The sequence below is a fragment of the Schistocerca piceifrons genome, chromosome 9 (assembly GCF_021461385.2).
Source record: "Schistocerca piceifrons isolate TAMUIC-IGC-003096 chromosome 9, iqSchPice1.1, whole genome shotgun sequence".
Taxonomy (NCBI): domain Eukaryota; kingdom Metazoa; phylum Arthropoda; class Insecta; order Orthoptera; family Acrididae; genus Schistocerca; species Schistocerca piceifrons.
Genome location: NC_060146.1, coordinates 133,401,854 through 133,416,382, shown reverse-complemented (window position 1 = coordinate 133,416,382; position 14,529 = coordinate 133,401,854). Strand labels below are relative to the sequence as shown.

Sequence of the window (14,529 nt, the reverse complement as noted above, 5' to 3'; positions counted from 1 at the left end):
AAATGTTGGTTTGCCTTTCTTCAGCCTATCTTCTAATACACTCCAAGACAAAAAAAAGATGTACCATTAATGAATTATTCAACTGGGGCAGAAATCAATAGATGTGATGTACAGACAAACAAATGGTTACAATTCCAGAAAAAATCAAATGATTTATTCAAGAGAAAGAGCTTCACTATCCCTCATAACGACATCCAACAACTCTTTATCAATCAATGTCAAGCCGTATAGCTGCTTGCATAAGAGCGGGAGGTGACCAACGTGTTATTGACTTGCGCAATGTGGAGCTCTTTCTCTTGACTAAATCATCCAATTTTTCTGAAATTATAATCATTTGTTTCTCTGTACATGTACTTCACATCTACAATTTCCATCCCATTCAGATAAATCCTTCATGGTGTGTCCTCCTTTTTTCCATAGAGTGTGTATAAATTAAAGTTATATAAATAATTCCCTTAATTCAGAGAGCAGATGTACTTTGAAAACAAATTTTGAAAGCAGTGCCAGAAAACCATGAACTCCGTCAGGGAATGTGTCAAAATGCAAGTAATAACATACAGTAGTTCAAAAACCAACTAATTAGTAGCTGTTGGTCCTGATGTTGAGGTAAAATAATAATAAAATCAGAACATGCAACTGTTATGGGCAAAACTATATGCAGGAAAATAAAGAGGGTAATATTACTCGAGAAAGCTGCTGAAAGTTACATTAACTATGAGGGCGTGCTGAAAAAGTAATGCCCCAAAACTTTTTATTCTGTTCTCAGTATCGGCTGAGGTGTTACATATCACCCATATTACTCAGTCGAGTTTTCCACTTCGCTGATGCAAGTTGCAACCCTCTGCCACTAGAGGGCTCTGAATTGTAGCGTGTAGCATGGTGGTGTACAATGTAACTATAATGGTGTGTGAGAAACAGTGTACTGTAATAGAGTTTTAACAATAGAAAACTTCATTCACACACGGAACACACTTTCCTTCAGCATGACAATGAAAAACCACGCACAAGCACTGCAACAATCCAACTCCTCAGCTTCCTGTGTTTTTGTCAATCCAAATACTAATTTGATGCAGCTCTCCACTTGTGCAAGTATTCTCATATACACACAGTTGCTGCATCCTGCATCCCTTTGAAGCTGCGTACTGTAATTAAGGTTTGGTCTCCCTCTACCATTTTTATCCCCCACACTTCCTCAGTTATGTTCCTCGATGTATTTACGCAGAATGAAGCAATGAATGCTCACTAGGCATATATGCCAATCACTACGCCAGTCTGGCACAGTGGCTTTGCACGACTGCAAGGATACCCTAGCATGCCTCCCTCCTCAATCAAAATTCCCATGCACACTTCAGCTCACTTGGTGTTCCTCCTAAACTCAAACAGCATTTCCAAGTGGGCTCACGAGTGAATGAGAATTTGCTAGGATAGGCTGTACAGTAGCGCAAAGGCACTGTGCCAGAATGGCGTAGCGGTTAGCGCATCTGTCTGGTGAGCAGGAGACTCGGGTTCAAATTTGCATTATCACTTCAATCTGCTTATATACAGGTTGAAGATTATTAAACTACATAAAAAGCATAAATTATTTACAAGCTACAGTGTGCACACACACTTTATTCAACACATAAACATCACTACAGATATTTGGATTTAGGTTATGACATGTTCAAGATCAGTTTGGATTCCATAGAAATATTGGGACATGTGAGGCAATACTGACCCTACGACTTATCTTAGAAGTTAGATTAAGGAAAGGCAAACCTATGTTTCTAGCATCTGTAGACTTAGAGAAAGCTTTTGACAATGTTGACTGGAATACTCTCTTTCAAATTCTGAAGGTGGCAGGGGTAAAATACAGGGAGCGAAAGGCTATTTACAATTTGTACAGAAACCAGATGGCAGTTACAAGAGTCAAGGGGCATGAAAGGGAAGCAGTGGTTGGGAGTGAGACAGGGTTGTAGCCTATCCCCGATGTTATTCAATCTGTATATTGAGCAAGCAGTGAAGGAAACAAAAGAAAAATTCAGAGTAGGTATTAAAATCCATGGAAAAGAAATAAAAACTTAGGTTCGCCGATGACCTTGTAATTCTGTCAGAGACGGCAAAGGACTTGGAAGAGCAGTTGAACGGAATGGACAGTGTCATGAAAGGAGGGTATAAGATGAACATCAACAAAAGCGAAACGAGGATAATGGAATGGAATCGAATTAAGTCGGGTGATGCTGAGGGAATTAGATTAGGAAATGAGACACTTAAAGTAGTAAAGGAGTTTTGCTATTTGGGGAGCAAAATAACTGATGATGGTCGAAGTAGAGAGGATATAAAATGTAGACTGGCAATGGCAAGGAAAACGTTTGTGAAGAAGAGAAATTTGTTAACATCGAGTATAGATTTAAGTGTCAGGAAGTCGTTTCTGAAAGTATTTGTATGGAGCGTAGCCATGTATGGAAGTGAAACATGGACGATAACTAGTTTGGACAAGAAGAGAATAGAAGCTTTTGAAATGTGGTGCTACAGAAACATGCTGAAGATCAGATGGGTAGATCATATAACTAATGAGGAGGTATTGAATAGGATTGGGGAGAAGAGAAGTTTGTGGCTCAACTTGACTAGAAGAAGGGATCAGTTGGTAGGACATGTTCTGAGGCATCAAGGGATCACCAATTTAGTATTGGAGGGCAGCGTGGAGGGTAAAAATCGTAGAGGGAGACCAAGAGATGAATACAATAAACAGATTCAGAAGGATGTAGGTTGCAGTAGGTACTGGGAGATGAAGAAGCTTGCACAGGATAGAGTAGCATGGAGAGCTGCATCAAACCAGTCTCAGGACTGAAGACCACAACAACAACATGTTCAATATGCCTGCCATCACTGGCAATGATGTGGCACGGGTGAACAGCGAAATTCTGCACAACCCGCTGAAGTGTCGGAACATCGATGCTGTCGATGACCTCGTGAATGTCTGTTTTCAGCTCAGCAATGGTTTTGTGCTTATGGCTGTACACCTTGTCTTTAATCAAAACAAAAAGGAATTGCACTTGTTCAGATCTGAAGAGCATGACGGCCAATCGAGGCCCGTGGCAGTGGGCTGTGGGTACTCCAGAGCCAGAATGCAGTCCACAAAGCGCTCTTCCAGGACATCAAACACACTCCTGCTTCAGTGGGGTCAAGCATCGTCTTGTATGAACGAAACCTTGTCAAAACAGGATCACTTTGGATAATGTGAATGAAATCTTCCAAAACCTTCATGTACCGTTCAGCAGTCACCGTGCCATCAAAGAATATTGCACAATTATTCCATGACTGACAGTCACCTGTTGAGGGTGTAGACACATCTCAGTCGCAAAAGGCAGATTCTCAGTCCCCCAAATGCACTACTTTTGCTTACTGACAAACTCATCCAAATGAAAGTAGTCATTGCGCAACCACGTGCATACTAATTCCCATCGTGCCCCACGTCCAATCGTGCAGTTTGAACTTTCTAATGCAAACTGTTCAGAAGTTATGATTTTATTTCATATAGTTCAATAACCGTCACCTGTACATCATAATGTAAGACTTGAAAAGGTTTCTGTAGTCATATAGTTTCATTTGGCCTTCCTTGATGCCACAGGATGTATCCTATCAATTTATCCCTTATTTTAGTCAGATTGAATGATAAACTTCTTTTCTCCCAAGTTAATTTCAGTAGACCTTCTTTAGCTGTTCGACCTATCCATAATTGTTCTGCAGCACCACTTTTCAGAAACTTATGTTATCTTCTTATCTGTAATGTTTATCATCCACGATTCCTGTCTATAGGGTGTCACAGGAGAAATGGTCATTATTCAGGGTTATGACAGGAACCGTCATCCAAAGCAAAAAGAGTCAGGTAAACATGGGCTCTAAAGTGCGTACATTAAAAGCTATAAGCAATTGTTCATCTTTACTACTGTGAATCACATATCTTCGACTTCTACATTACAGGATTGTTTTTCCTAATGCAGGAACTAACAGTTTTTCACATTACTGAAAAGGACACCACATACAGACAACAAGAAAATGAAATTTTTAAAATCATGTGCAAACTAAACTAAATATCAGAACAAGTGTAAACTACTTTATAGTAGTAAATTGACACTTTTGTTACATTTTTATTGAAAAATGTTTTGTGATGTATAACACACAACTTATAAGTTCTGAACACATCTATTCAATAGCCTTTCAATGCTCAAGTCCCCAGCTGCAGCAAATTTCTTGAAATGACGTTTTTCCTGCACAACACTGTTTCTTGTTTGAAGTAAACGCTTTCTTTCATTGGTAATGAGCTAATTTTCTCCCCTCGGTCATCACTGAGCAACATCCATTGTATGCTTCCATTTGTCAGCAGTACCACTAGGCAATGTGGAAAGATTGACATGTAATGGTGTCCTATATTCGTGTCAAGTTGCAAAATATCTCAGATGCGTATAAGGCTCTACATCTAGAATGTAAAATGTGCAACCTATGTAAGACTTTGAATTTGTAGGCTTTCCTGGCAAAATAGCTTGTGGTACTTGCAGCTGGATCTTTGAGTCAAGTCAACACAATATTTCAATGGTCCAACTGTCTGTCACCATCAGTGGAGATGCCGCTTTTGCTGAGACTCGTCACACTGTTGCCACAGTGGAGATGGCAGCTTTATATAGACCGAGAAAGTGTACTCAGTGCATGTACCACATACTGTGAGTTCTGCTTCCCCACACCAAAGCATACAATCGTTGCCATCGGTGGTGAAGGCAAAACTAATGAGGTACTACTGCCATTAATTACTCATCAACATTCTGCCAATTGATGGGCAGGTCACTGCAAGGTTCCACAACTTGCTCAGATGATAGCCCTTGCCTCATTTATTAACTTCATCATTCTAGCCAATTTCAATGGAATCCTTCAGAATACAATCCCAGTAATGTGAACCGGCAACAACCACATGTCTCTCATTATGTTTCACTGCATGTCCTCCTTTTAATCAGTTTGTTGTAACCTTGCATGGCACAGATTTTCCACACACCTGTCCTAAAAAAATATGAATAGTTTGACCAATGTATGCAATACTACAATGGCGTAAAATCTTACGTGCACCAAATCCTATAAACACCAGCAATCCTTAACAGAACCCAAAGGGGTACTAATTTTGATTGGTAGGCAAAACACATACTTTATGAAATGACACAATTACAGAGAATGTACTGATCTGTTACGGATATGACTTTACGTATATAGACTGAAGCGGCAAGAGAAAATTTGTACCCAGGCTGGGAATCGAACCCAGATCTCCAGCTGACTAGGCAGGTGCTTTAGCCACTAAGCCTCCTTGGCACAGCAGTTCACACAGCTGCACAGACTACTCTGGCACACTGCGGATTCTCATTGCCACCCCAGTCTGATTTATAGTCCTCCTTATACTCGACACTTCAGTCTACATACATAAAGTCATATATGTATAAGACCTGTAAAGTCTCTGAAATTGTGTAATTTCATTTTTGTAAGTACCTGCACCTGAGTTTCAGGCTGGATCCCCCATTTACTTTCGATGCTGAGGTGATATTCCGGAACGTGGAGAGCCTAGGCAATTCTGTTCATGTGTGAGGAGGAATTTAAAGTAGACTAAGATGGCAGTGAAAACTTGGATCAAGGAGGAAGGTTTGCCAGGGTAATCCATGCAATTGTGTGAACCTCTCTGCCAAGGTGGCTTAGTGGTTAATGCATCTGCCTAGTCAGCTGGAGGCCCAGGTTTGATACCCGGCCTTTGCATAAATTTTCTCTCGCTGCTTCAGTCCAAATACATACATTATGTTAAAAGTTGTTAAAATGTCCTCTATTTTAGCTTACAGGCTCACATCATATATAACATTGTGTCAATATGTTGCACAGAAGTGTGAGGCCAAGGGTAGCACAAGGGCAGCACAATATTATTACGGCCAGGACAAGTCAGTTAGAACTCTGCCTTCAGAGCTAACGTGTCAATGCTCGAAGATGTAGAGTTTGCATGTATTGCAATAGATTTGCTTGCAACCCATGAGGAGAAATTATGCATAATAGGCAAAAATAGTCTGAGAAGTTTTCTGTGAATATTTCAGTGGAGTAGGGGCTCTTTCATGGAAGCACAGATTGGTAAAACAAAACAACTAATCACAAATTAAACAAGTGAACTGTATAATTTATTGTGTACATGTGCTGTTTTCTATGTATTTCTCTGCTGCAGTTATAATTATTGTAACTGAAAACTTGTGTGATACTGTGACAACTGTTGCAAGAAAATGAATGTGTGACCTCACTGGACAGCTGGCCTTACCTTGTTTATCAATTCTGAGAACTGCTATGAATAAAACTAATATTTCTGCTTACTGTCATGACACCATGATCTTCAGTTTCCTCTGCTGTTATGGAGGACAAGGAACATGGTATTTCTTCCTCTACCAGGAACTTTGTTTCGATATAGTGCTACATGATGCTTTCATATAAATTTTCCAAGCAACTTTCAAATTTTTGTCATTTACTTTTTTCAGTTCTTTGGAGAAATTCATTCAGAGCAAAATGAATTTCTGTCACTCTTGAGAAGTGCACTGCTCAATATCTTCAAAGAGCGTCAATATTTTTTAAAGCTGGTCTGGTCTCTACAATTTGCAACTTTATTATTATTTTCTGTGAACGGGAGTATATAACATATTTCTTGTGTGATATTGCTAGAAAATGTCTAAATGGGCTAAGTTAGCTGGTTGCATTATTCACCAACTAAAATTAGCTAATCTCTAATGAAATAAAGTGTTTATTTCAGTTAAAAAACTGCCTCAGGAAAACGACTTCTTTCAAGACACCTCTTCAAATAGCTCAAAACTTTGGTGAACAGTGGTTGCTGTCATTACTTCAGGCCCCAAATGCACAAAATTAGTCCTTAGACAATGGAAAGTCCAAGATGGAATAACAACAGTATTATCAAAAGGATAGATTGCTACTCTTTACATAGAGGAAACTTTGTGTTGCTGACACACGTAATCAAAAGACTGCTAAACATTTAAGCTTTTGGACAAATAAAGTCCTCTCTGGAAATAGAAAAACACACACACACGCACACACACACACACACACACACACACACACACACACACACACACACACACACACGGCTTACCACCAGTTGCTGTGACCTGACTGCAGACTGCAACGCGTGCCATAGCAGCCAGAGACAGTGGTTACGTGTGTTTCAGCAGTGTTTGAGTGAATGTGTGTGCATTTTCTGTTTTCGAAGAAAGAAAGACTTATTCTGTCCAAAAGCTGAAATGTTTAGCAGTCTTTTCATTACACCTGTTTGCAACTCAACTTTTCTTCTTTATAGTGAATAGCAATCTATACTTTTCATAATATTGTTAAAATTAATCCTTACGTATGATAAAGACTTATTTTCATAACAGTTGGAACAATTAAATAATTACTTAATGTAAACCTACTTATAAGGTGACAAGCAAAATGAAGCTTCATCAAGTTATTGCCCTAGTTTGTGGCAAACTCGTTATATTTCTGCAGTACATTAGATCATCAATTGTCATTACGAGTAACTCCTTCTGAGCGAAAGTTCGGCTGCACAGAGAACACGGGAAGGGCTTCTCGCCAGAGTGCGTTCGCAGGTGACGCAGCAGGTTGTTCTTCTGTGCAAATGTCTTCTCACACAAGTGGCAGGCGAACGGCTTCACTTCGCAGTGCGTTCGAGAGTGCACATTGAGTTCTGACTTCCGGTTAAAAGACTTCTCACACTTATCACACGGATGAGCTTTTCGAACCTGTAAAGAGCCAAATTTCAAACAACGTTAGTATTTTTCTTCAATAAACACAAAATTGACCTAAATTCCTTTTTTTTTTTAAATTTACAATGCATACACTGACTTAAAAAATATAGACCTTAGGTGTAAAGAAATTGTATAAATCATTAAATGCTCTTCTTTCTTATGTTTATGTCAATTGTTTACAGTGTGAGACTGTGACTACCTCTTCCCAGATACCTAAAAGTGAAGCCTTGTACAGAAGTGAGACACAGATGATAAACTGTTGAGGCAAGAAGAAAAAAGAAGCTTTTAAAATGTGGTGTTACAGGAGAATGATGATTAGACAGGTAGATCCAATAGCTAATGAAGTGTTTGTCATTGTTTCATAACACTAGTCTATTGTATGCAAGCCCCTTCATGTTTGCATAACTACTGCAACCTACACTCACTTGAACATGTTTATTTTTTTCATGCTTTGGCCTCCATCTGCAGTTTTTACTCCCATACTTACCTCCGTTACCAAACTGATGATTCTTTGATCCCTCAGGATGTGTCCTTCAACTGCCTCCTTATTTTGGTCCAGACATCCAATAACTTTTTTTTTCCACAATTAAATTGAGGTCTTCCTCATTAGTTACTCAATGTACTCATCTAATCTTCCGATTTCTTCTGTAGCACAATATTTCAGAAGCATCTGTTCTCTTCTTGTCTGTATTGCTTATCATCTACATTTCAGATCCATTCAAGGCTACACTCCAAACAAATTACAACAATTGTTGTAGTGGTCTTCAGTCCAGAGACTGGTTTGATGCAGGTCTCCATGCTACTCTATCCTGTGCAAGCTTCTTCATTTCACAGTACCTACTGCAATCTACATCCTTCTGAATTACAACATTAAAGACTTTATTACAATTAAACTTATACTAGGTGTTAAGAAATGCTTTTCTTGCTGTTGCCCAGTCAGCAAATTTTGGCCAGAAAAAACGCCGATTTGTTGGAGATCGTGGAATATTCCCGCTTCAGCCCCTTTAGTTTCATGAAGTTCTGACTTGTGGCAGCACTATATGTAGCCTTCAAAATGGCATCTATAATGGAGGTGCTTTCCAAACAAAGAACTGTCATTGAGTCTCTTCCGGCAGACAACAAGAGCATCACAGATATTCATAGGCACTTGCAGAATGCCTGCAGAGACCTGGCAGTGAACAAAAGCACGGTGAGTCATTGGGCGAGGTGTATGCCATCGGTGTAACAAGGTCGCACAAAGCTGTCTGGTCTCCCACATGGCGGCCAGCCACACACAACTCCGTTCTGCAGTGTTGGAAAGTGTGGACATTCCCATTCAAGGTGATCAATGGATCACAATCAAACAGTTGTAGAAATACATACCATCAGCCATTATTACATCTCTGTTGGTAGTGCTGACACACTCGTCTACCAGTTGGGTTGCTATTGGTGTTCGCCTACTGGGTTCCTCACCATAAAGAGCTTCCATCTGTTTGGCTAAATGAAGGATGCACTCCATGGGAAGCAGTATGTGGATGATGGGGAGGCTATTGATGCAGCAAGACGTTGGTTCTGATGTCTATCATACAGGCCCTCCCAGTAAAGTGATGTAAGGCTGTCACACTGAACTGAGATTATGTTGAAAAATAGGGTATTTTAGTCAAAAGAGTGGGGAATAATATGGTGTCTTGGAATCCTGAATAAACTGATTTCAGAAAAAGATTGTGTTGCATTACTTATTGAACTCCCCTTGTATATTCTCTTTATTTCGGCATTGTCAGTTGTTTTGCTACCCAAATAGCAAAACTCATCTTCCACTTTCAGAGCCTCATTTGCTAATGAGATTCATTCAGCATCACCTGTCTGTCCATTATCCTTGTTTTGCTTTTGTTGGTGTTCATCTTATAATATAAGCATAAATGTCTACAAATGCATTACGGCATTGATGTTAGGTGATCTTGATACAGCCCCCTTGGTACCTCTAGTTTCCAGGGTTTCTTTCATATGCATTTCCTCTTCAAATCCTGATTGGTCAGAGTTGGAAACAAATTGCTTACTGAGTGATGGAATAAATTTGTTTATCTCATCTAGAAATTTTCTGGCTAGCAGACTTTGTTGAAATTTCGTTGTCTTACTTCTTCTTATTCTGTAGCACTGTTTGAACTTATGCAACCATCCACTGCTTCCATTATCACACACATCCTGTAAATTGTATTGTATCAAGCATCCTTGAAACACATAAACATCTGTTCTTGTAACGAGTGCACCTTGTCTTCCCTTGAATATCCACAGTTTTTCATATGCAATACACTGTCATATTGCTGTGGATTTATCCAAAATACGTTCTTAATTTTTTTAACTAAGCTGCAGATGATCTTCCATGTACATAATTATATTTAGTACTCCTGCTCCTTGGACAGCAATTATCCTTTACTACATTTCACTTGAGATGGGATATGTGGCTTGCTGTCCAACAAGGATGGTAAACTACACGGTTCGACACCTGGTTCAGTATCACTTTCACTTGTTAAGCACATATTATTGTCATTGTACTTCTCCACACACTTGTACACCACACATTCCACTGACCCATCTTGCAGAAACACTTAATATTTCATCTACTACTTCTTTCTCACTCTGCAAAATTTCTTGGGTTCCTTTCTGAAGAAATGTCAATTTCGGCAACTGTTGTTGTAGGTACAATGCAATCTTTGCTTTTGTTGCCATTAGCAGCCAATATTGTGGTTGCACGATAGACAATGCGTGAGATGTCAAATGCTGTAAATGTCAATGGCCTTTTGCACCTTGTACTTAAGGCGTTGCTTGTCAGTCTTCAAAGTATAAGCATGGGAATTCGACAAATTGCTCAAAGCGAAATGGAATGGAACAATATGTGCACCTGACTGAACCCATTTTTTCACATTCAACATCCCTTCTGCATTCAGGCAGCCCAATATCAATGTTAAAAAATATAATTAGCGTGGCATTCGATACTGGACTGCTTGAATGCAAAAATGTTAATGAATGTAAAAAAGTGGCTTTAGTGTGCACGTTGCATGTTGCCTGTTCCACTTTGCTTTGACCAGTTCATTGAAATCCCACAGCTGCACTTTGAAAACTGAAAGGCTGTGCAATGTTATCAGGTCAGCAAAAAAAAGTTTATTGTTCAGATAGCAGAGGGAAATATAATAAGTTATAACAGAGAAATACACGCGATTTTGATCCTATTGTATCGATATTTTGTTTCTCCACATTTGTGAAGTCTCTCTCTTAGACTTTGTACAGGTGATCATTCAAATGTCTCACAGTAAAACATATTTTTACATGCAACGGCTGATACCACTGAAACTTCCTGACAGATTAAAACTGTGTGTCGGACCAAGACTTGGACTCGGGACCTTTGCAATTCGCGGACAAGTGGTAGAGAACTTGCCCACAAAAGGCAAAGGTCCTGAGTTCGAGTCTCAGTGTGGCACACAGTTTTAATCTGTCAGGAAGTTTCATATCAGTGCACACTCCGTTGCAGAGTGAAAATCTCATTCCGGGCTGATACCACTGTTTTTGGGATTTGCGATTCATATTCTAAACACATTTTCATGCTGTTCTGAGCATTCAAGGTCACACATTCCTTTACAAGTATACAAGTATATAATATCATCAGGACTGGACAGTATTCTGATACAGTTACAAGTTATGCTGGTACATACCGATATGCAAGTTATGTAGCTATTAGAATTTTTCTGCAGATTAGAGCCATTACTTCACTTGTAGACAACTGTTGTTGTATTCATAACAAAAGTAAAAGTATTCACAATGGCAGTTGGCATGTAAATAACTGTGAGAGTGAACACTGAAAATAACAATTCAGTACATAGGCTACAGTGTTATATCAACAATAATAATTTAAGAGACTAGACTGTGATATTGTCAACTTGTGTATCCTATACATCAGATGTGAATGTAAAGAAGGCATAGTCTGTGAGAAAACAACTGAGGGCTGTGACAGTCATTTTTCTGAAGCATCTTTTCTTCTTCTGTATCAACAATATTCAGACACATTTAAAGCAGCTGGAGAAAATACTGAAATATAGTGGTTTTAATCAATGAATGGATATGTATTTCAACTTATTTCACTACTCAGACATATTATAATTTCCAGAGACGAAGTCTGATATCACGGAGGAATGAACAGCAAATGAAAGAAGACTATTGCTTATTAAGGATGACTGTAGATGTTCACAAGAAGTTTTTGTGGTAAAGTGTATTAAAAATTGTCCACAGGCCTGCTCTGTCTTGGAAATGTACATGTATATTTCACAAGCTTAGGAAACTTCCCAACAGTTGTCAGTTGTAGTGTTCTTCAGAAGTGGAAACTATTACAAAAGTTAATTTCCTTATATCTGCTCTGCTTCATTATACTTACATAAAAACATTACAAAGTTACAACTGAATTAGAGAATTACAATTCAGTTAATGCATGCCAAACCTTGTGAGATTCCACATGTGCGATGAACTCTGTTTCAGTTTTAAATGCGTTTGGGCATTTGTCACACAGATATAGAGCTGGTTTCTGTGTCTGTGTTTCAGCTGCTGTAGGTGGCAGGTCCACCGCATCTGCCTAAAACAAAGTGGTCATATGTCACATATCTATACTAATAAGAAAACTCTCATGTCTGTCTGTGTGAACACTCCTCTCCGAAACTACCGTATGTATTTTCATAACTAACTTGAGCATAGCCTAGGGCAGCGTATGGGCTTCATTTAATCAAAATTAGATCACAGAAAAAAGATATAATTGAAAGTTTTATCCATACTATAGTACTATCACAGATATGAAAATACTCTTGTAACATTTTCATGACTAAGCCACTGAACCGATTTCAATGAAATTTGGTATGGAGATAGCTTGAACCCTGAAGGAGAACAAAGTGTGTAAGTATAAAATACTCATTGATTTGAAGAATATTATGTGAATCATGGGAAAATATTTACTGTTTTTAAAAGCTATTTACTGTTTTTTGATTTTGATCTTATCATATTTGTGAAAATGATTTTATTGGTTAGTGTGTGCTTGTGATATGATTCAAAGTAATGTATACAATCTTCATTGTGATTAATCCATGCTTTCACACTATTTTTTGTAGAATATACATTCTGTATAATGTGTAGCTAATTTAGTAGCACAATGCATAGATGCACACTGCTGCCAGTGCCCCTCTGTATGCACTGCTTGGCAGCAACACTGCACATGCCGACATAAAGTGCGTTACGACAGTTCAGGAGGGGAGGGGGGGGGGGGGGGGGGCGAAAGCGGAGAGCACATTGTGAACTATGCTTATCCAAACAGACACACATGTGAGGGCAGCTAATGTTGTTGCAAGTACAGTACCTCGCTTATTCACTCATCGTAACAAAACTACTGATATGCAAGTTTAACTGTGGGTGACAGCTATTACTTAACATAAATAACTTTTATGAAATCTATGTCCGCCCTAATAGCTGAATGGTCAGCATGACAGACTGCCATCCTAAGGGGCCTGGGTTTGATTCCCAGCTGAGTTAGGGATTTTCTTCGCTCAGGGACTGGGTGTTGCATTGTCTTCATCATCATTTCATCCCCATCCGGCGTGCAGGTCGCCCAATGTGGCATCGAATGTAATAAGATCTGCACCAGCGCGGCCGGACCTGCCCTGTAAGGGGCATCCCGGCCAATGATGCCAAACACTCATTTCCATTTCCATTAAATCTATTTGCTTTAAATGAAAAGAACAGTTGTTTATGGAGTATACCAACACTTGCCTGTCTTTCCCAGTAAAACATATTTCCTGAAAATAATGCTGATATGAACTAAGTGTTTGCTTTCATATTTTTCAGATCTGTCATAACATTGTTTGAAATTCTGCAGAAACAAAAGTATTGCTAAAAAGTAATTTACCCTTCAAATACAACAGAGATTATAAAAGGGGAACTAATTTATGTGCCAATATTTTTAAGGAGCTTAGTATCGTGATTCAAGCAGGATTATATATTACAAATGTGTGTGTTTTCTGTAGTCATCAGGAATTAACAGCCAAGTTCATAACTGTGAAACTAGAAATGAAGTGATGCCAATCTGAAACAATTTCAAGACATAAAGAAGATAAAAAGTGATCTAACACATAATTGTGTAAACTCTGTTCTGCACTCTAAATATATGTGAGTCAATGTAACTTCATGTCTCTTTCTACATTTTGAATCATCCGTAAACCAGCCTGTGCCACCTAGTGGAAGGGTTGGAACATAAAGAGTTTTAGTGGTCCAATACAGGAATAGAAGGAAATGACTGAAAGAACAGACACCACTTGAAATCTGCAGCTGTGACGCATACTGCATAAATTGAAGGAAAGGAAAGGAAAAGGAAAAGGTAAAAAGGGAAAAGGGGGAAAGGGGGAAAGGGGGAAAGGGAAAAGGGAAAAGGGAAAAGGGAAAAGGGAAAAGGAGAGGAGAGGAGAGGAGAGGAGAGGAGAGGAGAGGAGAGGAGAGGGGAGGGGAGGGGAGGAACTGTTGATATTAGCTGCATCGAGACTTTATGCAGAATTGGCAGTAATTATTGAAAATATGTGCCAGACCAGGACTGAAACCATGGATCTCCTGTTTACTAGGCAGTTGCATTAACTATAGCACCATCCAGACACAATGTTTATCGCAGACTATCTCAGCACACTCCCTGGACAACTCACGTTCCCACATAGCGCCACTTGTCCGCAGCCTC

The 14,529-nt window shown here is 39.1% G+C and overlaps 2 protein-coding genes across 4 annotated transcripts in view; one reads left to right on the top strand and one right to left on the bottom strand.

Moving 5' to 3' along the window:
• LOC124716755 overlaps nucleotides 1-14,529 on the bottom strand; it is a 120,392-nt gene that overhangs the window by 13,359 nt on the left and 92,504 nt on the right. Inside the window, exons 6-7 of the mRNA XM_047243299.1 lie at nucleotides 12,265-12,396; nucleotides 7,566-7,793 (exon numbers count right to left, since the gene is read on the bottom strand). Coding sequence (XP_047099255.1) covers nucleotides 7,566-7,793; nucleotides 12,265-12,396 — 360 coding nt within the window. The remainder of the gene's footprint in view (nucleotides 1-7,565; nucleotides 7,794-12,264; nucleotides 12,397-14,529) is intronic.
• The window catches only part of LOC124717372 (speckle targeted PIP5K1A-regulated poly(A) polymerase-like), a 221,362-nt gene that overhangs the window by 194,236 nt on the left and 12,597 nt on the right, over nucleotides 1-14,529 (top strand). The gene's annotated exons all lie outside the window — the stretch shown is intronic.